Below are 25,614 nucleotides of genomic sequence, written 5' to 3'. Positions count from 1 at the left end.
TTCGAATTTTCAGTCTGGGTTCAAATCCAGACTCGGGGAGGGAGACGCTTCAAGGGAGGTCCCTCTGGGGGGTGACATCTGCCAAGATCTGAATGAAGAATGTGGTTCTGTGAACCTGCTCCTACGCATTTGGATTTTTACCTTAAAGATTCACCTTGGAAACATTGATTTATTTATTCTCTTGCCCCCACACAGCTCTTCTCGGAACCAGCTGACCAGGCCGCTTGCGATTCTGTTTCAGGTGGTGGCCCAGGCAGTGCTCTTCATGTGCATGAACACGGCCGGCATCTTCATCAGTTACCTGTCAGACCGCGCCCAGCGCCAGGCCTTCCTGGAGACGCGGAGGTGTGTGGAGGCCCGGCTGCGTCTGGAGACGGAAAACCAGAGACAGGTACCATGGGGAAGGCGGGGCGTCCTGCTATCCCCTAGCCCGCTTCTGGATGACATGGGGCAGCACTTCTGCCCAGACACATCTGGACTTGCAGGTGTTCTTTCAAAGTCTGTCTCATGGGATTCCAGAGTCGAACAGAATTACGGTAGCCCAGCCAGTGGGGCTCAGTGGTTGAGCATCGTTTCATGTACCAAGAGGTCTCTGGTTTGATTCCTGGTCAGGGCACATGCCTGGGTTGTGGGCTTGATCCCCAGCAGGGGGCATGCAGGAGGCGGCTCATGATGTTGATGTTTCTCTCATGGATGTTTCTATCTATCCCTCTCCCTTCCTCTCTCTCTAAAATCAATACAAAACATATACAAAAATAAATAAACTAAAAGATAAAATAAAATAAAACAGTGATGGTAGATTCTCCACACTCGAATAATTGTTGCCCACAAGACATAAAATGATTCTAGTCTCAGAGTGATTTCCTGATGCTTTTGACTGACATCTATGTCTGTGAACAAGGCGATGGTCTCTGAGAACCATTAAAATTCTCATCTTTGACCCTCCTTTTGTGAAACTGTAAAGTGCTGTTTCGAATAAAATTGCTTGCTTCATAGCAATTCACATTATAGGAAGCTCATAGGAGAATTCTATACATATGTGGTTCCTAAAACCTCCTCCTGATTTTCAGAAGAGGTGACTGAACATATAAAATTTATGGAACCTAACAGATCCCAGGACAAGGGGGTGCAGGAAGGGAGCAGGTTCGTGAGGGTAGGAACCACAGGTTCTAGTCTGAAGAGGTTAAAATAAAGGAGTTCCTCGGGGGGATGTTACAAAAATTGTAAAAATAGCATTAGTCTCAAATTATATGTTTCACCAAAATAAAATTAGCTTTCAAAGAATAAAGATTTTCCCCTATTAAAATTAGTCATCTGTGAAAAACGTGTGCATGCGTGCACCCCTGAAAGCAATTTTCCAAGAGGACTGTGTTGAAAATTGATTATAGAATCAACGTATTTTACACGTACTGTGTTTCTGCATCCTTGGGAGTCTGTGCTCCGTGGATATATTCAACCATACTAGGCTCTTCTTTGTTAAGTAGTCTACGGAGACACACTTATTTTAAGCCTTATGCAATAATTGTTTGAGAAATTATAAAGTCGGTGCAAAAAATGCCACATTTTCTTCATCTGGATTTGAGCAAAACATGGATCTTTGAAGGAGGGAGGCCAGGCCTGTGTGCCGATGGGTGAGGTGGACGGGCCAGGTGCAGCCTGCCAAGGCTCCGTGCCCACTGCCGTACGTTACCGTCGGGCGCACGGAGGAAATGATGGAATCGCCAGCTCCTGCCGGGACTTCTCAGGGTTCAGACCTAGGGAACGTCTCAGTTAATGTCTAAAACCATTACGGGGCCTCGTAACAGATGTATTGTAGTTGCCCTGAATGACCCTGTGATTTAGAGAAATGACTCTGAGGGAAAGAAATCACCTTGACCACCAAACACGAGTGTCTCCGGGGACTCTCTGTTGTGTTCCTCTGCACAACAGAACAGTTGCCAGACGGACACCTTTCCAGGGGACCTCTGCCAGTTCAGAGACTGTGGCCGTATTAATAATTTATTCAACTCTGCTTCGTGCTCTGTCGCAACCAGAACTGCGATTGTGGGTGAGTTGTCTGGGCAACTCAGTCTTTTATTTAATGTTTGTAAAATATTGGAGACACCGAAAGTGACTGCCTTCTTATACCCATAAGGCTTCCCTTCCCACCCTTCAGGGGAGTGTCTTACAGTGACTGATGTAGAAATCTACCATGGTACAAGGACCTTCTCCTGTCCTCTCTAATCTTTGGTGTTTTTAAGTTGGTGAAAAGGGCAAGAAAATAATATACAGAAGTGAGGACAAGTGTCAACTGGAACACAGTGAAAAGCTCACTGAGTTCAGGTCACAGCTATGTGACCTCTTACTGGGGCCACCGAAGCCACTGGACTTTCAGCCCTCGGTCCCTCACCCAGAAATGCGGCGCTGTCTCTCTTTCCAACACTGTGTTTGCCTCAAATGAGATAATGTGTATAAAGCAATACAAAATATGTCAGCCTCATTATAAGAGAAGTTTTCATTGGGTGCAAGATTCAAGGTTCCTCGTTCTGAGGCTGAAGTGAATTGTGCTGTAGGTTTGTTCACGTCCTGCGTTCATGATGAGGATAGAGTATTTCTGGTATACTGGCCGCCCCGCTTCCCCCAGCAGTAGCGTCTAAGATAGTTGGCTCAGGGTCATTCAGCGCTGAAGTTACTTTCCACTGACACTTGATCTCTGCCTCAGGTTCCCACGATCCCTGAGAATCTCCTCAGTGGGGATGGGCAGAGACGTTTTTCAAACCAGACTCCCCAGGATTTAAAATCTTTGCTTAGTTGCTTACCACCTTGGCGAGCTTGAGCAAGCTCTGCGTCTCAGTTTTCTCCACCTGTAGCGTGGAGATGAGAATACCCTCGTGAAGAAGCTCCTTGTTAGAAATACTGTGCGTGGGGTTCTTGCAGCTTAGTGGAGAGTTGCCATTAGCAAGATTGTGCATAATGTTTAATATTATCATTATTATTATGATTGATTTTAGAGAGAGAAAGTGGGGAGAGAGAGAGAGTGTATGAGCAAGTGAGAAACATTGGTGTGAGAGAGAAACATCGATCGGTTGCCTCCCATACACACCCCGACTGGGAATCAAACCCATTTACCTCTTATTAAATCTAATTATAGCAATATCACTGTTATAAATTCTATACTGTGTGAAGGAGACACTGTCCCAAGTTTTGTGCAGTTTTCCAAGCACTGGCTTGATCTCAGGATAGGCTACAAAGGAGATATTTAAATGACTTACTATGTTCAAGCATGAATTAATTGATTTATTGAGGGTCTGTTGTGAGCTGTGAGCTTTGTCGGGCGTTGGGGATATAATGGTCACTAGCAATTGGTTCCTGGTCTGACAGAGTTTACTAGACAGAGAAAGAGATGGGTGACCATGCAGAAACCAATGGGAACGATGTATGGGTCAGACCTAAACTGGAGGTGGACAGAAGCTCACCTAGAAGGAACGAGGCCTGAGTTGATAAATGAATAGGATTTAGCTCATAGAGAAGTGAAGAGTTCCGCATAAAGGTCAAACAGCGCATAAAAACATCCCAAGGAAGGGAGAACGTAGTTTGTTGGGGCAATTATGAGCCCTCCCAGATATCACTTGTCCATCCGTCTGTCCGTCCATCCATCCATCTATCCATCCATCCATCCATTTATGTTGGAGTAGCTACAGAGTCAAGTAAGGCTCAGTCTCTGCTCTGGATTAGGCCTGGAGGTTGGGTAGAACTTCAGTTATTGGAAGAGGAGGAAAGAGTTAGCAACGATACTGATGTTCGATGTATATGATGTGATGCAGCACAACACCGGGGGTAGCCTCTAGCACACTCGTGTCCTTCCTTCAGTGGCGTACCACCACACTTTTCCAGTCACTGAAAAATACACGTATTTATTAGCGCAAACTGCCAGGCATCGTTCAACATACTGCACGTACCAAAGTGAAGAAAATCTGTTCCAGATCTCTATGATGGCATGCCACCCTGGGTCTCAACCACCGCATGCCTGTCTGTGAGGGTAAACTGTGAGCCCCTAAGAGGGACCCATAGCTCATTCTACATCACCCACCCAGCAGGGCCTGAAACCAGGGTGGAATATACAGTTATGAAGAGACCGAGACTGTCGATATTCAATAGTGGTTACTAACTGTTTTCCCGAATAAAAACTGCCAAGCCGTCATCAGAGGATGCGCGGCCATGAGCCATGGCCCCTCTTGTTCGGCGCATGGTTGAGGCCCTGAGCGGCAGGGATTGTCCTTGGCTAACCCGAGGCTGCGCGCATGGTTCTTAAGGGCAATAGCAAGTAGATGGGGGAGCCCAGCAAATGTTAAACGTTTTACTCCGTGTCCTTCTAGAGTAGGCTTTTAACAAAGCTCCTGGAAGGTGGCTCTCTACTTACAGCATCTCTTTCCCCTCCCATAGTAGCTGACCGAGAGCCAGGCAGAAACTACTGAGGGTCCCAAAGGTTGACATCTTTAATCGAGGGGATTGGCCTCAAGAAGCTGAGCACATACTGTTCCTTCAGAGAGGCAAGGACTTTGTTCTTTTCTTTTTAACAATCTTATCACCAATTATATGGGGCACAGAGCACATTAAACATGTCTTGTCTGGTCTCATTCCCCAGCTTTTCTTCCTCCAAGGGGGTCTCCATCCCAAAAGCCCAGTCTGGTTCAGAATCAGGACATTGTAGGGGTTAAAAGCAAAATCTTCGCTGTCTAGAAGATCTGGATTCCAATCCTGCCTCCTGTTCTTCCTGGCTGTAGAAACAGGGGCAAAATATTCCCCTGGAGACCTTGCTTCTGTAGGTGTGACATGCACACGATGATTACTCCTTTCTCCAAGTGGTGAGAAGGAAAGGTTAAGGATGAACAGTTCTTAGCCCAAGGCAGAGGATGTGCTCAGAGAGGAGGTTGTGATGACCATGGCATTGATGTCACTCCTCTTCAGGAAAACCCTTCAGTGGCCCCATTCCCTCCAAGATAAAATCCAAAGCCCATGCATGACCCAACAGGCCCTCCAGGATCTAGCCTGTCCTCTCTCCCAGACACTTCTTCACCACCTTGCCACTCACAAGACCGTCAGCTTCTGAACAGCTATTTCACTACCCTGTGCTGTGTGGTTCACTCAGCCGAAAAACCCACCTCCCTCCTAAGGTCTACTCCAGCATCTCTTCCTCCGTGAGGCCTGGCTCTCCCCAGGTCCAGCTGAAACACTTTTCTCGTGCTCCCAGAATGGCTCTAAGTTAACTCTATTATAAAACCATTTAGAACATTTACTAGTCTGCATTTCTCGCTTTCCTGGCCAATAAGGATTACTTAAAAGGCAGGTCCTTCTGTGTAATTTATCTGATACCCTGGTATTTATTCAGCACAGTGGCTGGCCTGTAAAATCTTCTGATTGGTGTTTCTCTAACTGGGTTTTATTGAATCCAAACTTTGGTTCCTGGCTTCACTTCTACCTACAGGAGGGTCATGTTGAGACAATTCTCTTGTGTGAGGGTAAAGAGATGTGTGCCATTGTGACCCCCACCAGAAACTCGGTGGAGGGAGGACTCGGATCCAATTCAGCAGAGACTGAGCCAGGCTGAGTGCCTGCCTTACGCAGACCTGCTGGGGGACTTTTCCATCTGGAAGCCACATCTCAGAACATTTCTCTTCGGGGAGTTCGATGCTAATTATTGTGGTGTTTGTAATTCCACTGCTCCTCCCAAACGATCCAAATGGCCCATATTTATTTTAAATATTTAAATGAATTAATTGTTTTCCTTTTAGCTTTGAGAGTTGCCTAAACCTACTTATGGGAATCGCGGCATTTCGGAGTGTCTCAGAAGCTCCAGTAGCACTGGAATAAAGTTTCTGATGATGCCATATGTCGTAACAGCAGGAAGACGTATTATTAAATGTAGCAGATGTTTTTGCCGTGTTAAAGCAATTCTGTTTAACTTTAACATCTTTGTTGGACAATATCGATGTAGGTTAGTGGTTCGGACAATAGACTGGATGAGAAAGTTGGATTTCCTACAGAGGTCTGAGTTCTTTGGTGTGATTCATATTAGTGCCCTATAACATCTAGGAAGTTGTTTTTAATGCTACAGATAATTGTTAACTGCTAGTAAGGCACAGCCTTTTCCTTCCTTCCTTCCTTCCCTTCCTTCCTTCCTGCCTTCCTGCCTTCCTGCCTTCCTGCCTTCCTGCCTTCCTGCCTTCCCCCCTTCCTCCCTTCCTCCCTTCCTTCCAGGAAGAGTCAATTCATTGTTGATCTGAAAGTGGCAGAATCTCAGAAAATGTGTTCTTTTGTTCCATGTCAATAAGTGCCCTCATATTCCAAACACCTCTTGAGCTCATACCTTCAAGACAGTTTTCTGGCCCTGGCCAGTTTGGCTCAGCGGTTAAAGCGTCGGCCTGCGGTCCGGAGAGACCCGGGTTCAGTGTCCGCTAAGGGCACGTACTTCGGTTGCAGTTTGTCCCCGGCCCTGGTTGGTCGTGCGAGTGGCAGCCACTTGATGTGTCCCTTCACGTCGATGTTTCTCTCTCTCTCTCTCTTCCTCTCTCTCCCTCCCACTCTATCTGTACAAAAAATGGAAAAGTGTCCTCGGGTGAGGATAAAAAAAAAAAAAAAGACAGTTTTCTGCTTTTCTCCCTAACATTGGAGACCACCCATGTACCAACCGACATGTTCTTTCTTCATTATCCATTATAAATATGTATATTTTTTTATTTTATTTTTTTTATCCTCATCCAAGGACATTTTTGCATTCATCCTCAGATAGAATGGGAGGGAGAGAAGGAGGAAGAGAGAGAGAGAAACATCAGTGTGAGAGAGACACATCGACTGGCTGCCACCCACACGACCCCAACCGGGGCTGGGAACAAACTGCAACCGAGGTACGTGCCCTTAGCGGGAACCAAACCCGGGTCTCTCTGGACTGTGGGTCGACGCTCTAACCACTGAGCAAAACCTTCCAGGACTATTATAAATATAATTTATGGAACTCTTCTCTAGTTTATACTGGGATTTCTCAGTGTCCTAAACATCCTTATCAGCCATTACACTCATGTCGTTGGTTATGTTTTTCACCCCTTTCATCCCCTAAACCTTATCCACTCTTCAAAGCTCAGCTCAAATGTCACTTCTGCACAGACCCTCTCTGCGCCCCCTGCTGTGACCTCCAGGAGGGTTTCATACGTATATTGCTTCATGCAATTATCTCTTTCAACCTTCTGGTGTGCTCTGTACTTTTCCTTCTACACCTTAAACTCTTTGAAGGTTGGATATATTTCATTCACATTCTTCACAATAATTGTGTGCCCAGAAGGGGAGAAACCCAGGCTGGGAGAAAAAGCAGAGACCATGGCTATACAATGAGTGCTGTCATTGTGCTATCCAAATATTCTTTCGGTCAAAAAAAAAAAAAAAATGTGAATGAATAGATTTGGGAAATACTCTCCTCTTGGGATCTGATTTCTGGGGTCCTTGTCCTCCAAAACCAGGAGTCCAATCTCTTCTTGTCTGTTAACAACTTTGTTGAACTTCCTCCATCTACCAGTCTGACTTCACCTTCTACTATTCCTTTACATAAACGACTTCAGTCTAGGTAGAATTCTGCCTAAGCAAGTTTTTTAAAAAATAAGTCTCCCCTAGAGGTATCATCTTGGTCATCAATATTCCTACAAACATCTCTGCCGCTATGTTTATTTCTCGCATAGCTTCATTTCATTACTTCCCATAGTTTTGCTTTCATTTCTTTCAGGTATTTGGGGGAATAAAAGTAAAATATGGCCCTGGCCATTTCAGGTATTCGGGGGAATAAAAGTAAAATATGGCCCTGGCCAGTTTGGCTCAGCGGTTAGAGCGTCGGCCTGCGGTCCAGAGAGACCCGGGTTCAGTTTCCGCTAAGGGCACGTACCTCGGTTGCAGTTTGTCCCCGGCCCTGGTTGGGTCATGCGGGTGGCGGCCACTCGATGTGTCCCTTTCACGTCGATGTTTCTCTCTCTCTCTCTTCCTCTCTCTCCCTCCCAATCTATCTGAACAAAAAAATGGAAAAATGTCCTTGGGTGAGGATAAAAAAGAAAAAGTAAAATATGACGGGAAAATTCTACCTCTGTGTCATCCAAAAGCCACCCACCACATGGCAACTATGGAGCAGCCCATGAAATGTGGTTAGTGTGATTGAGGAATTGATTTTTTATCTCAATTAATTTAAATTTAAATAGCCATTAAATAACCATTTTTGGCTCTTGTCTCTTGGTGATTGATCATGACTCAACCTTTGCTTCTGGGTTGTTCCCATGTCACTATCTCTAACACCATGTTCTTTTCTGAGCTCTGATGCCCGACATCAGCTTCCTGCTGGTCAGCTGCACCTGCATGTCTCACTGGTATCACTGGTTCAGCCAGTTCATGATCCGCTTGGTCCCCTGAAACACACTTCCTTTCAATACGATACTCCTTGTACCTGACGCATCCACCTCCTGTTGATGCTATCTCCACTGTGTACGGACCGTCCCTGTCTTTCTTTCTCTAACACTGTTTAAGCCTCCCATGAAATAGCTTTCTGAGTGCTGCTAACCAGTTTCTCACTAGTGTGAACTGCTCGAACCACCTGGATTCAACCCTAAAATCCTTCTGGGGAGAGAAGCTGTAATTTGCTTTTTTCCCATTTTCTTTATGAAATAGGAGACTTTCTAGAACTATCGACGCTCCTGGGAATGTACAGAGCATGAGCCCCCTTTCTCTCCATCTGTTCTCATCTCTCTCTCGCACAGGGAGTGAATTCCTGGGTGATGTGTTCATTGCCCTCTAGCCTTTTTGTGGGGTAAGAACACGGGCCCTGTCCTCCAGGGAGCCCCACAGTGGCCCGGCCGCCCTCTCCGGCTGGATAGCAGTAGCTGGTACAGAAAGAAGGCCCAGGAAGCCCACGTCCACAGCCACAGTCCCCTCTCTTTGCCAGTAGTGAAGCGGCTGGTCTTGACACTTGTATGCCTCCTGTAGCTATTTCTCAGTGGGTTTGAGAGGTGAGGCATGTAGCTCATTCAAATCTCACCCCAACAGAGTGTAACGCCGGTCAGGACCATCTCTTTGGTGCCCAGTTTTTATTATATAAGACCTCCCTTAAAGCCTTCCACAGGTGGCCACTGATCATAGAATACAAGCCAATTGCATCGTGCTGCCCGGTAGCCCTTCCACTGCCCGGCTCCAGCCCGACTTTTTTTAGTCATGTCACTAGCTCCCTCCAATCCTGTGCTCCAACACTTCGCCCAGACCAGCCAACAGGCCCCACACTTCCGTGCCTTTGACTTTTCTGCTGGTTCTCCCTGCTGGCCCTCCAGATCCAGTCTCTACTCTTCTCTGCCTTTCTCTGTGCTGCAGGAGACTAAATTCCACGCATACGTCAACAGGTCATTACCTCTACCTTCTGCTTGGGTTTGGCCAAGGGCGGCACTGGATGGAAGGGCAAAGAGGTCAATGGATTTATCTCACCATCTCCTAGCCTGCCAAGCTGGGCAATGGCAGTGGCTGCATGCTCCTACCGGAGGCATAGCATCGACCAGGTAGCCCTCATCTGTAGCTACAGGATTGCCAGATTCCAGGGGTGTTCGTAGATCTACTCTTCCTAGCCTCTGGGTGCTCTACCAGCCATTGTTGGGTTTCTTAACTCTTCATTAAGCTCTCTTCTATTATCCCTTTTGAGGCACTGATTGTGGCCTGTTAGGACCTGAATTACATGCTCCTGTCGTTCTAATTGTATGAGAGGCCCTGCTCCCATCTCTCCATTGTGTTTCTGAAGCAGTTTAGTAGATCAGAAAGACTAGGAGTTGGGAATGTGCTTAGTCTAAATTGAGTATAAAACACACACCAGATTTTGAAGACAATCCAAAAAAAAGGGAATGCAAAATATCTCCTTTTTACATATTGGGTATATGTTGATTACTCATGAAAATGGCAGTATTTGGGGTGCAGCCCGAGGTGCTCGTCCCATTTCAATTCCCAACTTGCTGGTGTGACTCTCAGCCATGTGTTGAACCACTTTGGACATGAGTTTCCTCATCTCTCAATTAGAAATGATAATTCTTGTCCTCACCCATGGGGGTGTTCTGAGAGACAAATACCATAATGCCTGAAAAAAGTGTTATCTCAACTGTCAAGAACTCTACAAATGTTAGGGCTATTTCTGCAAACATCTCACCAACGCCCCAGTCCGATGCTCAGCTGTCCCTCCTCCAGAAACCCTCCCCGACGCTGCTAGTCCAGAGCTCGTTCCTTCCCCTTGGCACTCAGAAATGTTTCACTACCCCGGGTCTTCCTCACTGTGCCCAGCATGCGGTTGGCGCTGGAATTCCCTCCGATTGCGATAAGATCGAGAGCAGTGAGCAGAGTTAATGGCCTGTGACCCCCGTAGCAGCCGACTTCACACACTGGACTGTGTTCACCCCTTGTGGGTGGACTGCCAACTCTTTCGGTCCGTCTGGCTGCCTGGTTCTCCACAGTTTTCCCTGCCCACTATCTGCACGGTGGAAGGAGAGAAAGCTTTGAAGAAGAACAAACCTGGGTTGCATTGCTAACTCGATGCCTGGGTGACCTTGGGGGTGTCACTTAAACTCTCTGAACTTCGGATCTTTCATCAAAATGATAACCTCCTGTGTAGGGGACATCGGTACTATTGTCAACAATAAAAAAGTAAACGAATAAACATGAAATTTATTTAAAAAATGACAACCTCTGTAATCTCCGAGTAGCTCTGAGGAAATCAAGCAATCAAGATGGGCACTGGGGATCCGTGAACTTCTGAACCACCTGGGCCGTGTCTCGAGTTTTACAGCAGAACACATTCTGTTTCTAGTAGCTACAGGTTTTCTTCGTGCTTCTTGTGTTATTCAAATATGGCAGCCTGAGCAGTGCTAATTGCACCCTGATTCAAGGAGAGGCTATCACCCTGTGCTCATTTGCATACAATTAACATTTCCAGAGGCAGTTTAGATAGAAGAAATCAATCAACATCACTGCCCTCAACACCTTTGCTCCAGCCTGGAGAAGCTGAGGAGCAACCAAGGAGCCCCAGGGGGCCCTTTTATATCATAAATCTGTCCAAGGAATGTTGACCAAAGAAACTGGCACTGTAAACCTAACACAGCCGACTGTAAAATGCTAAGGGGAAGCCGTGCTCTGTGGCCTGGATGTAGTTGAAAGCCCGTTCAAAAGTGGTAGTAAATAGGACAGGTGGAAAATAAATTACTTTTTTTTAAGTGATCCATGCCTAAAATAGCTTATTTCAGCTTGACTTGAGTATGGGTCTATTGGCAGGAATTCTGTATTCTCTATTTTGCATAAACCACACTCAAAATAAAGAGTAAGAGTAAGAAAAAAAATACTTTTAGAACCATCTGAACACAGAACCATTCTAGAATTATCTGCTATTTGTTTCTAATCTTTTGCAAATGTCTTGCTCACGTGTACCTGGAAAGCAATCCTTTTGGAAGGAATCTGAGCATCTACACCGTGTTGCGCTTACTTTTCACAGAAACAAAAGCTTGCTTTCTTTTTACACTCATATTGTGTTGCTTACACCATACTCGACTGCATTTGGTTATTGCAGTAGAAATACAACGAATACAAACAGATTAGAAAACAAACACTAGCGCCTCCTGGTGAAGCTAGGACTACTACCTAACTGATGGAGCAGACAGCGGGGTGGAATACTCGGGGGCCAGCTAGCTACGAGGTTTTAGCATGCTGGAGCCTCCATCATGAGGACGAGCTATGGATCAGTTACTTGGAGGTCTACTGTGATGCAGTGCCATTTAAACAATTATTTATGAAAAATCAGTAGAATCCAAATTGATCTTTTAAAAACATTGAAACTACTCTTGATTAGCAATCAGAGCCTGCAGAGTTGAGTCATGCTGAGAACTCTGCTCACAAGGCAAGGAGAAGCAGAGACATACACACAAGGCAAGCGCCATGTGAAGAAAGGGGCAGAGTGGAGCAGAGAGCCCCAACTCCAGCTGGAGTTGAGCTTGGAGAGATCGACAAGCCAAGGAACACTGAGGACTGTTGGCAGCCACCAGAAGCTTGGAGAGTTGGGTTGGGCCAAGGGCAGTGTAGAGTCTCCAGGAAATTCCCGTTGCTTTCTCACAGGGGATTTTTATGTTCTCCTGGCCCCTCCCAACTCTACTAAAGACTCCAGCTTTGTGCTTACCTGCCCACCAAGTGCAGGAAACCAGTAACAACTCTCAAAGATCATTTCCAAGGTGTCTACTCCTCCTCCCAAACCAGGTTTGGACATACTGAGTTCCTTTCTTAACAGGCTTCAGGCACAGCTGGATCCAGGAGCTATCCAGGACCCTTGGCTGATGTCCATTCCTTATTTAGCACTGAGCTAAGTCATCAAAATCCATCACAATTCCGCATTAGCTGATTTTTTTTCTCAGAGCCCTCTTCATGACTTTAATAATAACAGCTGTATTATCACTATTCAGTCAGATTACTACATTATGTAATATAGAGCAAGCCCTGACTTAGGGGACAGAAATAAAAATGAGATTTTTTTTTCCATCATAAACTAGAGTTTGGCAAGCTGACCCTTCACATCTTAGAGTTATAAGTGGGGTGTCGTATTTCTCCACTGCACTGTACTTTCTTGATCAAAAGAGGGCTCCATGTTTCCCCCCATAATATCTAACATGGTATGAGACATTCACTAATATGCTAGGAAGTGGATAAAATGATGAATGAATTAAGGAGCTTTTCCCACAAGGTCTCTTCCCCGAACATGAGAGTATTGTTGACAAATACTGAAGAATTTCCCGTCCCTCCTTAGTCAGTGGGATGCTGTTTTGCCGAGGTTCTCATCTACGACAGAGGGTCCGTTAACTCCTCTTTCTTCGTCCCCATTGTCCAGAGAGCCTGCAGGTAGCTCTGTGGGAACCTCCTCTTCTGTCTCCGAATCGCCACGATGTAAATGTTCCATCGGCGCACCTCCTGGCTCTCCGGCCGTTCCGAGCACATCTCACATCCATTGCCCTGGACTCGCTGTGGAACATGCAGGAGACCGTGGCGCTCTGGCTTCTATCATAACGCTGTTAATATTTTATTACAGTCATTTTTCAGTGTCTCGGCCGACGAGGCTGCACTCACAGGGACGCCAGAAGCGAAACTTAGCCCAGTGCTGCCTAATGCGGCGTACCGGGCCTGCCGCCGGCTCGTTCCTTAGCACAGGCTCGTTGGCTAAAGAGGTTTATCAGATGTATGAATGGGTAGCGGATGATAATCCACCACAGGTTACACAAAGGCGTGGGAGAGACTGGGACATGACCAGCCCCAGGAGACCCATTGTAGCCCAGAAAAGGATGAACCCTAAATCAGCCACCACAGCAGAGGCCGGAGCATAGAACTCACTATGGATTCCGATGCCTGGGCTTATGTGTAGTACCACTTGCTCTGTGTCCTTGGGACAACTCCCTAACCTCCCTGTGTCTCCGTTTCTACTTCTGTGAGTTATCAGTAATAAGCATATTGACCTCATGAATTGTTGTGAGACCTAAACAACATGATTCATGTACAGAGCTCAGCACACAGTAAGTGCCCAGTAAGACCTGCAGTAGGATTGCCAATATCATTGCTGCTCTTTCTTAGACATTTGCTGTGATCATGAACTAACAACTTCCGCAGAAGAAAAATGCTCAGCTTACCAGACGCTGAGTTGAGGTTAAATACATACTGGGAGAAACAAATTAGGTGCCTGGAGTATGAACAGATGAGGAAAGCAAAGGCAATTGAATTACACCTTATGTTGGAAGGGGTAGCTGGTGTTTGTCGGTGGAAATAATAAAAGAGAGAACTAATGAATGAGTGAGTAGTGCATGTATTTTCCTGGTAAGCCATACTGATTATGTGATTTTCTGCTTTTCAAATGCAAATGAGAAGTGTTTGATGATTGTTCTTCTCACAGGCAGAAAATTGACATAATTAAATACTGGCGTGAAAAGTGATGATTCAACTCATTAGCCATTGTTTTGATAGGCTGGGAGGAGGGGGCCTCAGGGACCACGTGCCACACCTGACTGCGTGATTTCTCCGGCAGTTTGTGCAGGTTGGGCAGCGAAGGGGCCAACAGCCACCTCGCCTCTGCTGTGGCCTCCTCCGCTGACCTGGTTTGCTTTGGGGAGCTCTGGCTGGGTCTAGTCATGTTTTCTGAGACGCAGGAGGTGTGGCTTGGTGTCCTACATGAATGCATAAGTTAGCTTTGAACAAATTACTTCTCTGAGACTCAGATTCTTCGCCTGTAAAATCATCTTACTAATTTCTACCTCCCGGGAGTCTTTTTTTTTTTTTGAAATGTAAGTGCCTTGGTTTGGGGCCTATATTTCATTCTTTTCCCTTTTTCATCTTTATTGTTGCAGGTATTATAGCTGTCTCCCCTTTCCTCCTCCATTGACTCCCTCCTCCTGGCTCCCACCCCCTCCTGCTGTCCCCAAACTATTGGCCATTAAATGGGCTAGAACACACTAAGGTAATTCTTAATGGCACACACAAGACAAATGTAAGTTATTATTATTCTTAAATGTTGTGTTTGAGGAGCATATTCAATCCTGATAGTGCTGCAAGCAAGGGCATTATTTAAATTTCAATCAATCTTTCCACCTCCAAATTAGAGCTATTCTAATTGCTATTCAAATAAGATGCTCTTGAATAAATGTGAAAAGCTCTGCTCCATATCAAGCTAAAACATAAATGCAATGTTTTGTGTTTTTGTGGGGGTTTTTTTTGGTACATGCCCCTAGCAGAAACTGAACCTGGGAGTCTCTGGTCCTCAGGCCGATGCTCCAACCACTGAGCCAAACCGGCCAGGGCATAAATTCAATGTTTTAAAAATGTCAGTGGATGAATATAAAACACATTTATAATTTTTTAAAAGATATCAGACTAGCATTCTAAAATGTGCATTGGGGCATACTTATAATCAGGTGAGCTATGGAAATAGGCTGTGTTAATACTTGAAACAGGCAATCATTTGTTTTATCTGTCCACAGGCAGCCACAGGTCAGGTGTCCTCCGAGGCATGGGCACCATCCCACGTTGACAATAATGATGACCGGGTCCTGCTCAGAAGCAGACTTAGGGTGAAGCGCTTGGAGTTTAAGCTCCGGGGCCCCTCCCAGCAAGGCCTTCCAAGGGCCCTAGCAAGTGCACAGTTATGATGTGCAAGGTTTTTCTGAAAGAGGAAGGAGCCCTCCAACTTATATAAGTCTCAGAACCACAAAACCTGCCCTGCCCCCCTCAGGACCTTCACCTTGTAAATACCCGAGTGGTCACCTGTTTGCAGACATGGATGACAGTTTGAAAATGTGTGTGTGTGTGTGTGTGTGTGTGTGTGTTTAATCTGTCCAAATATTCTTGGGGAAGAACAAAAACAATAACGAAAACATGTACACCGTAAAGGTCTTTTCCACATCGGGATTTGTAATTGTGAAAAATACGTGCCCTTCTTTTTAGCATATCGAAGGACTAATTGGTAGCTTTTATAATGTTGCTCATTTCCCTCATCACCGATGACAATTATTGTAACAGGTCTTGCAGTTCCCACGGTGTGAAAAGAATTCATCAGACTTCAGGGCAATGCAGCTCGGAACGGTCCAAAGGCAAGTCTGTCTGTGACTTCTGATTATTCTCATGTGAGAATTTCACTGGGACATTTATTTCTGAGAAAATGCCTACTGGGCTGGCAGGCAGCTTACTGGCTGTGTGGGCAGCAGACTCCAACAGACCTGGTTTTGAACCCCGGCTTGCGCATCGCCACCATATAAACTTGGGCGAAGGCTGCAACTCGAGGTGCCTCGGTTTTCTCATCTGTTAAACTGGAACAATCCAACCTACCTCATTGAATCACCATGAAACCTACTCAAAGTCAATGCTGTGGTGTGACTGAGGGACAAACACCCCCGGCCCACTTCCCCCTCTCCCCATGTCACTGCTAGTGCCCCCAAAGTGCCCGGGTCTTGCTTCTATGACAGAGCTTACTGAATGCAGCTCCTGGGATGCACCTGTGTTTGTATTCCCCACAGGCCAGGTGTTCAGGGCTGGATCTTCATCAGCACCCGAACACCCGCAGAGCTCCGCACGCTTAATGTTTATTGAAGGAAATCGAATTGAAGAGTCAGGTAGAACCGAACATCCATGCTCTGCTGGTGCGTCACGGACTAGGAGAGAGATGTGACACTTGTAAATACGTAGGCAGAAGGACGGCCAGGGCGTGCAGATTTCCCGGCCCTGGTGACTTGTAGGAAGGGTTTCTGAGTGTTGATGAAATTACAGAAGGCCTTCCTGATCCCCTCACCCCGGCCTCGATGAGACAGAGGACTCGTCTTGTCCAGGGCCTGGGAGGTGGGTTAAATCCTCTGCCGAGACCTCAGTGCCCCTCTGGTAGCCCCAGTGGACCAGATTCTCGGTGGCGGTGAAGGGTGGGGCCGGGAAACCGCCTCTGCCACAGCCCTTCTCTCCAGAGCTGTGCCGCCTCCTAGGTCCTCGGACATGGGCACCTTCTGGACGACCACAGCCGTGTGGCTGGAGCTCGGAAGGCTGCTGTTTAAAAACCCAGTGTCTCCATAACCGTGATGCTGGCAACAAAAAGCAGAAGTAGCTCAGAACCAGCCTCTGGCTGCCCCACGTTCTATGTCTGGCCGGCGCCGCGCATCTGACTGTGGGAGCTCAGACCAGGGCCGGAGCGCGGGGTTGGGGGGGCGCGGCCATCGCCTCCTGGCTTCTTAGTTCAGAAAGGGGTAGCTGTGGCCTTTTACCTTTCGCACTGGGGTTCCCAGCGAGAAGCTCCTGCTACATGGACACGAGGCGTACACGTAAAGCCTAGAGAACCACGTGAGGCACTGCTTCCCGCCGTAGGACTGGATTCCGAGGTTCTCTGATTTTTATTCATTTCACGTCTCAGTGCTGTGAGCGCCACCACATTGGATTTCAGGCCCTCGAATGTGTCACAAGGCCCGGGTTTGAAAACGCTGCTGCATTAAACGTGGAGGGAAGGGCACCGAGTGCGGGTCGGCCGTGCCCACCACCCTCCTCCTGTGCCCATTCCCCTGGGGCTCAGTGCTCTCTAGTCCTTCCAGCTGGAGTTTTTGGCTTGTGAGTAATTCTGATTCTTTAGAATCCAGGCCCCCACGGGGAGGTACCCCCGGAGCGATGTCTGTCCATCCCCCGAGACGGTAGCTGTCGCTTTTGACTAGAAAGCGTGGGTCGTGGAGGGCTGGCGAACCCATCGAAGGACAGTGAACCGCATAAATGAATGGCCCCTGACGGACAGCGCCCCCCTCTGTTATGGGCAGAGGGGCGGCCCTGAAAGGGTTCGGCGTGCCGGGATCATCAAGACTTCCCAAACGGGGCCTGGCTTTGGTGCCAATTCACCGAGTTTCCGAGTCTGATCTTGCCACTTACTGTTGTGGGTCTCTCGGGCAAACATTGTCACTTCTGAGCCCACATACTCATCTGTAACATAGGCTGATGACCACGCGCCTTGTCATTCGTCCTCAAGGGTCATTCCAAACGGTTGTCAGTGGCATTCTCAAGTCTGACTGACCCCCCTTCACGGAGAACCTTCACCGCAGTGAGCTCGTCCAGACGGGCCATCTGCTCTCCAGCCCTGCACGTCGGCCGAGGCCGGAGGGTTCTGCCCTGGCGCTGTCTGGCAAACCCCTGACTCCTGAAGGCCCCGCACGGTGCCGCCGCAATGTCCCAGCTCAGCAGCCCTCCGCGGCAGGCAGGGCGAGGACCAACGTCTGCCTCTTCCGTGGCTGAGGGAGGTAAAGGCACCTGCCTGGGATCAGACATGAGTGAGCAGATGCCGAAAGGACTCGGCTTCACTTCTTCCCCTCGCCATTTCCGACCTCGGACCCAGGTCTCCTGAAAACGGCACAACGCGTCATCGTGTTTTCTGTGTCTGAGGAGGAGACGCGAGGGAGAGTCCTTTGAGCAATCTAAAAAGACCGGAATCCTCAAACCATAAGAAGTGCTTCCAGAGACTTTTCAAGAGGGTCTGCTTAGCAGCCTGCCTGCCGCGTGTCTTCTGGGCTCAGCAGACGTGTTCTCTGTGCCTCACATTTGACTCGTTTCCTTCAGGAGAGCTTAGCGTTCATCCGAGTGTCATGCTGCCTCTGGTTTAGCATTTTATCACCAAAGGGGGAAAAAAGAGGCCTTCCTTTTTATTTCTTAGTGCTAGCGTTGTTGGTTTATCAGACGAGGCCCTCGAGTGGCGGTGCCATGGGGAGCTGAGCTCCGTGGGGTGGGACGGGTGGCAGAGGTGGGCATCGCCACGTCCTGGCTCATTCCCCACGCAAAGAGCTGAGGTGGGGAGGGGACGAGCTGTACGCCTGGACCCGACTAAAGCCAGCGAGGAGTATTTATCACTGACGTTGCTCAAAACTACCAGTGAAGGGTGAGAGTAAAAGGCAAACAATGTTAGTCCTTTTATTATCATTTTAAGTTCTCTACAGGCTGGGGACCCCCTTATGGCCTGCACCTGGAACATACCACACCCCGCTTCTTCCCCGCACACCCATGGTAGACACTGATGCTAAGCTTGGTGACAAAACAGATGTCACTGGGTCCTGACAATAACCCATAAGGGAGCTCCCGTTATCCTTCTGCAAATGAGGACACAGGCTTGAAGAACTCAGCACCTTGCCTAAGTCCACGCAGCTAAGCTACAGGGTCCGAGCTGTGGTCTGGGAAGGAGGCTTGGCCTTGGTGTCCCTGTGCGCTGGGGTCTCCTGGCACACAGTAGGCACTCAGCAATGACGGAGCAGACAAGAGAAAGGAAGCAGCTTTGTCTCTAGACTTCAAATCTGATCTATCCGGGAACTCACTAAACGAAGAGACCTGAGAAAAAAAGCTTAACTCCTTGAAAAGATAAGAAGAAGGATAAAAGTCCCCGAAACCTGAATTTTGGGCCTCATCCTTTAAATGACACTCCATGTCACGGGCTACAGACATCATTATATTTAAACATTGTATTTGTAACATACGCATAAAATCATCATTATCTGCTCTTTTAAAATAAGGCCAAAGCGTTTCTTAAGCATAGATCTATCGTTTCTTACGGGGACCGTAGCTAATAGTGCGTCAGCCAAGATTTCTAGTTCCTTAAAACGGAGCAAGAATTTAGAAGTACTTGCAAAATGATCGGAGTGACTTCTGATTTTTATGATGTATCCCACAGATTTTTACTGCCCTGCCCACATCTAATTTGGTGGCAGTGTTTTAGTTATTCAGTATGGCTGTCCTTCCCAAAGCATTCCGTTCTATTTTCATGCAATGGATCTCTCATTCCTGTTTATATAATATTTTTATCTAATATCCGATTAAGTTGAGCGAGTGCACTAAAAGATAAAATTGGCATGACTGGGTTCTGCACAAGCTCCGTGACTCCTGGTCAGCTAGGGGCTGCCGATGGCATAGAAGCTGTTGGCATTTCGAGAGCTTTGTACTGGATGGGGACCTTCAGCCGTGCTGTGGCTGCTCTGCTGATGAGACGGGCAGAGGCACTGGGAACAGTGGGCCCAGTGACAGGTAGTCCGGAGCTGGCTGGGTGGTCAGCCAGGAGTGTTTCTGCAGCGCTCCGGTGGGACAGGAGCTGGTCCAAAGGTGGGTGCAGGTTCCGATCAGGGCAGAGGAGGCAGATCTACATGGCGTAGGAGGATTCATGTGGGGCTTCACGGAGGTGGTGTCATGTCGGCAGGCCGGGTAGGAAGGCAGCCCAGGCACAGGTCCAGCATGATCAAAGGAATGCGTGGCTCGTCTGAGTAGCTGCAAAGCCCGAAAGGGATGAGCACAGGTCTTATTTCTGAGACTAACTACCCGATGTTCAGTCTCCACAGGTCCAAGTTTTGACTCTTGATCTCTGTCTTGCCGAGTCTTGATGTTAAACCACGCACAAGCCTGGCTTCTCCTTTCTCTTGACAGTTCTAGCAAGGTTCGCAGGACCTCATCTGCTCTGATAGAACAGCCATCCCTTTCACTGGGCTGCCCTCCACATTTCCAGTAAGGGCTTGCTCCTGACTTACTGTCCTATGCCTGTCGGGCTCCTGCCTGCCACCTTCACTGGACCTCTCTGATACCATGGCTGTCGTCTCTGATAGAGACAGAGCCCGGAAGCCTTCGTATCTGCCTTGTTTACTCCTATGTCCATATCATCTAGCATGCTTGTCCATAGACTCTCAGTAAAATCTGTTGAATGAATGAATGGACTGGCCACTTCTGCCATTCAGGTGCTAGCTCAAGTCACCTTGAGGAGTCCTTCATTGACTGTCCAGCTAATGCAGCCCCCAGGTCCCCTTAGTCCCCACCAGTCTATTTCTCACCTCTAGAACACCAGCTCTGCAGAGGCAAGACCGCGTCGGTGTCTGTTCCCCGCTGATTCTCCACGCCCAGCGCTGCACCTGTCACCCAGCACCCACCCCCTGCCATGGGACGTAAATAAATAAAACGGACGGATTATGATCCATGTTCCAGAGGAAAATGAACAGGGACTCGATTCTCCACCGCGCACTTACTAAGTGCATGACTTGGGCTGCTCTTTGAACCTCAGTACCCTCATGTGCAACATGGGCTGCAGACAGTCCCTTCCTCCCTCCTGTGAGAACCTGAGGTTTTGACGAGATCCTGGATGCAGAGCACGTGGTGTCTGCACAGTGGGTGGTCAATTAAAACCAGCCGTTGTCTGCAACCCTGGAATAAGTCCCTCACCCCTGCCTGGACGGTCAGGGCAGAGAGAGGTTCATGAGAGGCCTCTCAGTCTGCAAGAGCCTGGGAGTGGCCAGTTCTTCCTCACACCACTCAGAGGTCCTGCTGTGAATAAGCCCAGAGCAAGCCCAGAGGAGCTGCCTGCAGGGGGGCTGCCTGCTCCCTGTCTCTGCCCCATCGCAGTCATTTGCATAAAATAAAGATCCCGATTCTCTCAAAGCTTTCACCTTGGCTCCCCCAGGGTGTACTGTAGCCTGAGGCCATTCTGAGGACAGGAATAGAGCCATCCTGTGAGATGAGGTGTAAGTCCAGAGGGGAACCACTCTGCACTTTGAATCAACCCGGGTCCCTTTTCATGCAAATGGGTGGAAACCCAGGCAGGAAAAGATGTGCAGAATGGAGCTCAAAGGCCACGCGGGGCCCCAGTCTGGCTCCGGGAGAGATTGTGATACTTCTGATCTCCAAAGCTGGAAAACATCTATTGTGCCTCAGCAGGGGTGGGGAATTGTATGGAGGGGAACACTTTCCCACTTTCTTTAAATTGTGTTTTCAGGGCATTTAAATGACGTTTCTCAAGCAGTCAACAAATCTGAGGGAAACAAAAGTGTCGCCAATGGGCTTTTATGAGCAGACTCCAGGCAAACTCCCAATGCTTTGCAAACGGAGGAACTGGGGCAGTTGCCAGGTAGTAGCAGGACTGGCTGGAGGCTGGCAAGCCTGGAGCTGGCGAGTTTCGCTCTTCAAATTTTATTTAAAAAGCCTCCCGTAAAAGCATGCATGTCCTGCTGGAGGACTGAAGATGCATTGCCACTTAAAACTGTATTTAACCAAGCGTTACCCTGTCCCAGGACCCTGCTGGCGCCTGGAGGGATGCACCCCTAAGCTGGACACAGTCTGTGCCTTCCTCGTGTCCGCGGGTTTGTTTCGGAAATATTTAGTGAGCACCCGCTGTTTCCAGGCACCGAGTGCCCCTCGGAGCCGGAATGGTACCTGCAGGGACTGCGTGAACAGGGCCACAGGCCCCTGGCAAGGTGACTGACAGCGCTAATGACCAAAGGGTGTGGACAGGATGCCGAGGCATTTGCAAGCAGCCTCATCACAGGAAGCGCCGTGGGCTCTTCATTAAGAAAGCCCGTTCCTGCCCTGGCCAGTTTGGCTCAGCGGTTAGAGCGTCGGCCTGCGGTCCGGAGAGACCTGGGTTCGGTTCCCGCTAAGGGCATGTATCTCGGTTGCAGTTTGTCCCCGGCCCTGATTGGTCGTGCGGGTGGCAGCCACTCGATGTGTCCCTTCACGTCGATGTTTCTCTCTCTCTCTCCCTTCCTCTCTCTCCCTCCCACTCTATCTGTACAAAAAATGGAAAAATATCCTCGGGTGAGGATAAAAAAAAAAAAAAGAAAGCCCGTTCCTGGAGGGGAGGGAATTGGGCAGCACCAGTAGGTTTTCAGGGGTGAGTAAGCGAAACAGGGTTTATTCTGGAGTGATTATTTATGAAGTACTGTGCTATTTCGTTGTATTGCAACTGGACACCTGCTGGTGCCCACCCCTGTGTTGTATGCCACTGAATTCTCACAGCAGCCCTGTGAAGTGGCTGAGACCATGGTCCTTTGCCAAACTAGGGACCTAAGACACAGAGATGACACGGCTCCCCTGCCGCCACGTTGCCGGTAAGTGCTGAGGCAGAATCCCAACTTCCATCAGACTTAAAGCCCAGGCTTCTCCCCTCCCACCACGAATCCCATCCCGGAGGAGGAGGTAAAGAAAGACATCCTGGCACTGCCCCCTGGTAACTGTTCAGCTCCTGCTGAACCTCCCCCGGACTCAGTCTGTCCGTCACATGAAGATGACTTGTGCCTGCATATTTTCAGGGCTTTGTGAGGACGGAGGAAGGAATGGATGCTGAAAATGCTTCAAATCCCTACAGAACTACGAAGGCGGGACCAACTATGATGACTAGAATGCACCTGTCTTAAACTCAGTTCCACCCTAGAGCAAAGGATACAGCAAATAAGGCAGATTCTTGCCTGGTTTCCACAACACCAAGTCTTTCTAGGATGTGGTCCGTGTTGGGGGTTAGGCAGTCGTTTTTCTCTGCAGTGTCGGTCACAGTGAAGAGCGCTGTCCTGTCGGGCTGTGTGCGTCTCAGTTCCTCTCCTCCTGAGGATGAGCTGGTGCCTCCAAGCCTGGTTTCTCTCATAGATAGGTTCCCCGTTTCAATAAATGTGGCACGCTCTCCCCATCAGCCGAGCTCCTGATCCAGCCGTCACCACGGTCCTGCCTTTTCTCTCCTGCCATCTCCGGGGGTACCAACGCCTTAGACATGATCCCACATCAGCCTGTCACCTGGCCACTGCAGGCGTGTACCCAAAGGGCCTCTCTGCCTCTGCCCTTGGCTTCCTCCCCACAATTCATTCTCCAAACCACAGCCAGAATGGTCTTTTCAAATGTACATATGTTTGTCCCCCCTCTGCTTCGTGTCATTTAGTGGCTTCCAGTTGTGGATGGAATTACATGCTATAGACCTTACCTAGGCCTGCGAGGTCTCTCCACCTCCTTCCACCCCGCTTGGCACCACACCCTCTTTCCACCCTCCAGCCACACCATTGCTCTTTGTTTGCCGCAGGACATTTGCACTTGCTGTTTCCTTCTCCTGGAGCTCTCTTCTCCTTGCGCCGCACCTGGCTGGCTCATCCAAACTTGTAGGTGTCAGTTGTCATCAACCACCATCCTCTGTGATCACGACCTGTTCTGGCATGGCACCTGTCACATGTTGTAAATGTGTAATATTTAACGTCTGTGTCCCCTATTAAAATGCAAGCTTTGCAATGGTAGGACGTCTGCCCATTTGGTCCACCACCGGACACTCAACACCCAGCATGGTGCCTGCAAAATAATGAGCAGTCTAGATATTTGTCATGTGCATAGAATGGGATGAAATGAACACTGCCTCAGGAAATTCAGCCAAGAGCCCGATGGCTTCTACAGTGTCCACCCACCCCTCTGGGACCCAGTGGTGAGCCTAACAAGACTGTCCCTCTTCACTGCTTCATTGCAGGAGCGGCTCGTGCTGTCTGTGCTCCCCCGATTTGTCGTCCTGGAAATGATTAATGACATGACCAACGTGGAGGATGAGCACCTGCAGCACCAGTTCCATCGGATCTACATCCATCGCTATGAGAATGTCAGGTGAGAGACGCAGCACCCACCCCTCCTCCGCGTGGTCCGTGTGGTCCGTGTGCTCCTGGCGGCTCCCATCTCGCTGCGTGACTTCTGCCTGCCTGAATGACAGAGCCGCTTTTCGTTAGTGATTAATTCATTAATTAATTCATCAGAGTTCTGCATTTCCGGATTGAGGCTCAAGAGAGTGTCAGAGGAATGCAATCATATTTGCATGTCGCCTTACTGCTTGGCTCCCTGCAGTCGGCTTACCTGCCTTTGCATTTTGAGTGGGAAAGCCAGACCCCTTTTCACTGTGATTGGAAAACTAATCCCAGAATGCAATCTGGAAACCTCAGGGGTGATCACATAGGTCTCCTCCTATATTCCTCCTAAGTGTCTAAAACAACACAAAAAAGGACTACAGTTTTTTTTTTTTTCTTTATGAAAACATATTTTTGGCCAACTACCCATTCATTCATCCATCCACTCACCCACCAACCCACCCATCCACCCATCTATCTATCTATCCATCCATATATCCAACCATTCATCCATCCAATCACCCGTCCACCCACTCATCAATCTATCCATCCATCCTTTATCCATCCGTCCATCATCTATCCATCTATTCATCCAATCACTCATCCGTGCAGCCATCCATCCATCCATTCACCCACCAGCACCCTCTCTGTGCCCAGTACTACACTGGACAACATGATGTGTACTGAAATTCAGAGGGTGGGCTCCTTAGTGAGGCAGAGTTTTGAATCCCAATTCTACCTCTCCCTTAGGTGTGACCTTGGGAAATGTCCAGACCTGAATCTCAGGATCTTTTTCCATAAAATGGGCATTTTTATAGCCATCTTGCTGTGAGTACAGATCTATAGAAAGCACAGGACAGGGGTAAGCATATAGGAGCGCATTAGACATATTGAACATTGTTTCAGGCAAGGTTTCTAGTGGCCACCAAAAAAGAACCCAACCCTGGCTGATTTAAAAGAAATGCCCTGAATGGCTACACAGCGGCTCCAGAATAATTGGGGAGGGACAGAGAGGCAGTCTCAGGAATAAGCTGGAATAAAGCCAGAAGCACAGCCAAGATCATAGCAGAGCAGTAGGCCAGTGAGGACCCGGCGTCCACGGTGTCTGAAGAAGGCGTTGCTTGTGCTGCCAACCCTGTCCCCACACAGCCGTCACATCTGCAGTCCCTCCAGCTGCCCAGGATCTGAACGCAGCTGAATTCAGAGAGGGAGTTCGCTCTCTGCTCCCTCTGCCTCTCTGCCTCTGCATCTCAAGTTAAAGCTTGGGACTGATGTGGCCAGTTGGCTGAGCCCAGTCACTGGCAAGAAGTGACTAGAAAGCAAATAGCTGACATTCTCAGCTTGCACAAGTAGCACTGTATCGCCCCCACCCCCCACCCCCACCAAATACCACAGGGCAGAAATTCCCCAGACACAGGGAGAACGTCCACACGATGAGTAGCTCTGAACAAGCCGACGCAGCCTCTTAGTTCCTGGCTTCCCAACTTTGCAGGAGAGAAGGGAAGAGCGACATGTCCTGCCTACCAGCACCCCTGGCTGGCCTACACCTGGTTTGGAAGCAGGCCCAGCAGAGAGCGTGATTCTAACAAAACCCCGTAGCAGGGGAATTGGGGCAGGGGGTTCTCTGGGTTTCATTCAAGAGCTGAGCTACGAGGCTTCCAATGCTTGAGGTTGC

The 25,614-nt window shown here is 48.5% G+C and overlaps 1 protein-coding gene across 2 annotated transcripts in view; it reads left to right on the top strand.

Moving 5' to 3' along the window:
* Positions 1 to 25,614, top strand: part of ADCY8 (adenylate cyclase 8) — a 158,925-nt gene that overhangs the window by 28,761 nt on the left and 104,550 nt on the right. For both annotated transcript variants that reach the window (XM_036263950.1, XM_036263951.1), the window contains exons 2-3: positions 242 to 391; positions 23,795 to 23,925. In XM_036263950.1, the coding sequence (XP_036119843.1) occupies positions 242 to 391; positions 23,795 to 23,925 (281 nt within the window). The remainder of the gene's footprint in view (positions 1 to 241; positions 392 to 23,794; positions 23,926 to 25,614) is intronic.

This window comes from Molossus molossus, unplaced genomic scaffold, assembly GCF_014108415.1.
Source record: "Molossus molossus isolate mMolMol1 unplaced genomic scaffold, mMolMol1.p scaffold_m16_p_16, whole genome shotgun sequence".
Lineage (NCBI taxonomy): Eukaryota > Metazoa > Chordata > Mammalia > Chiroptera > Molossidae > Molossus > Molossus molossus.
This window is presented reverse-complemented; position numbering and strand designations above follow the sequence as displayed.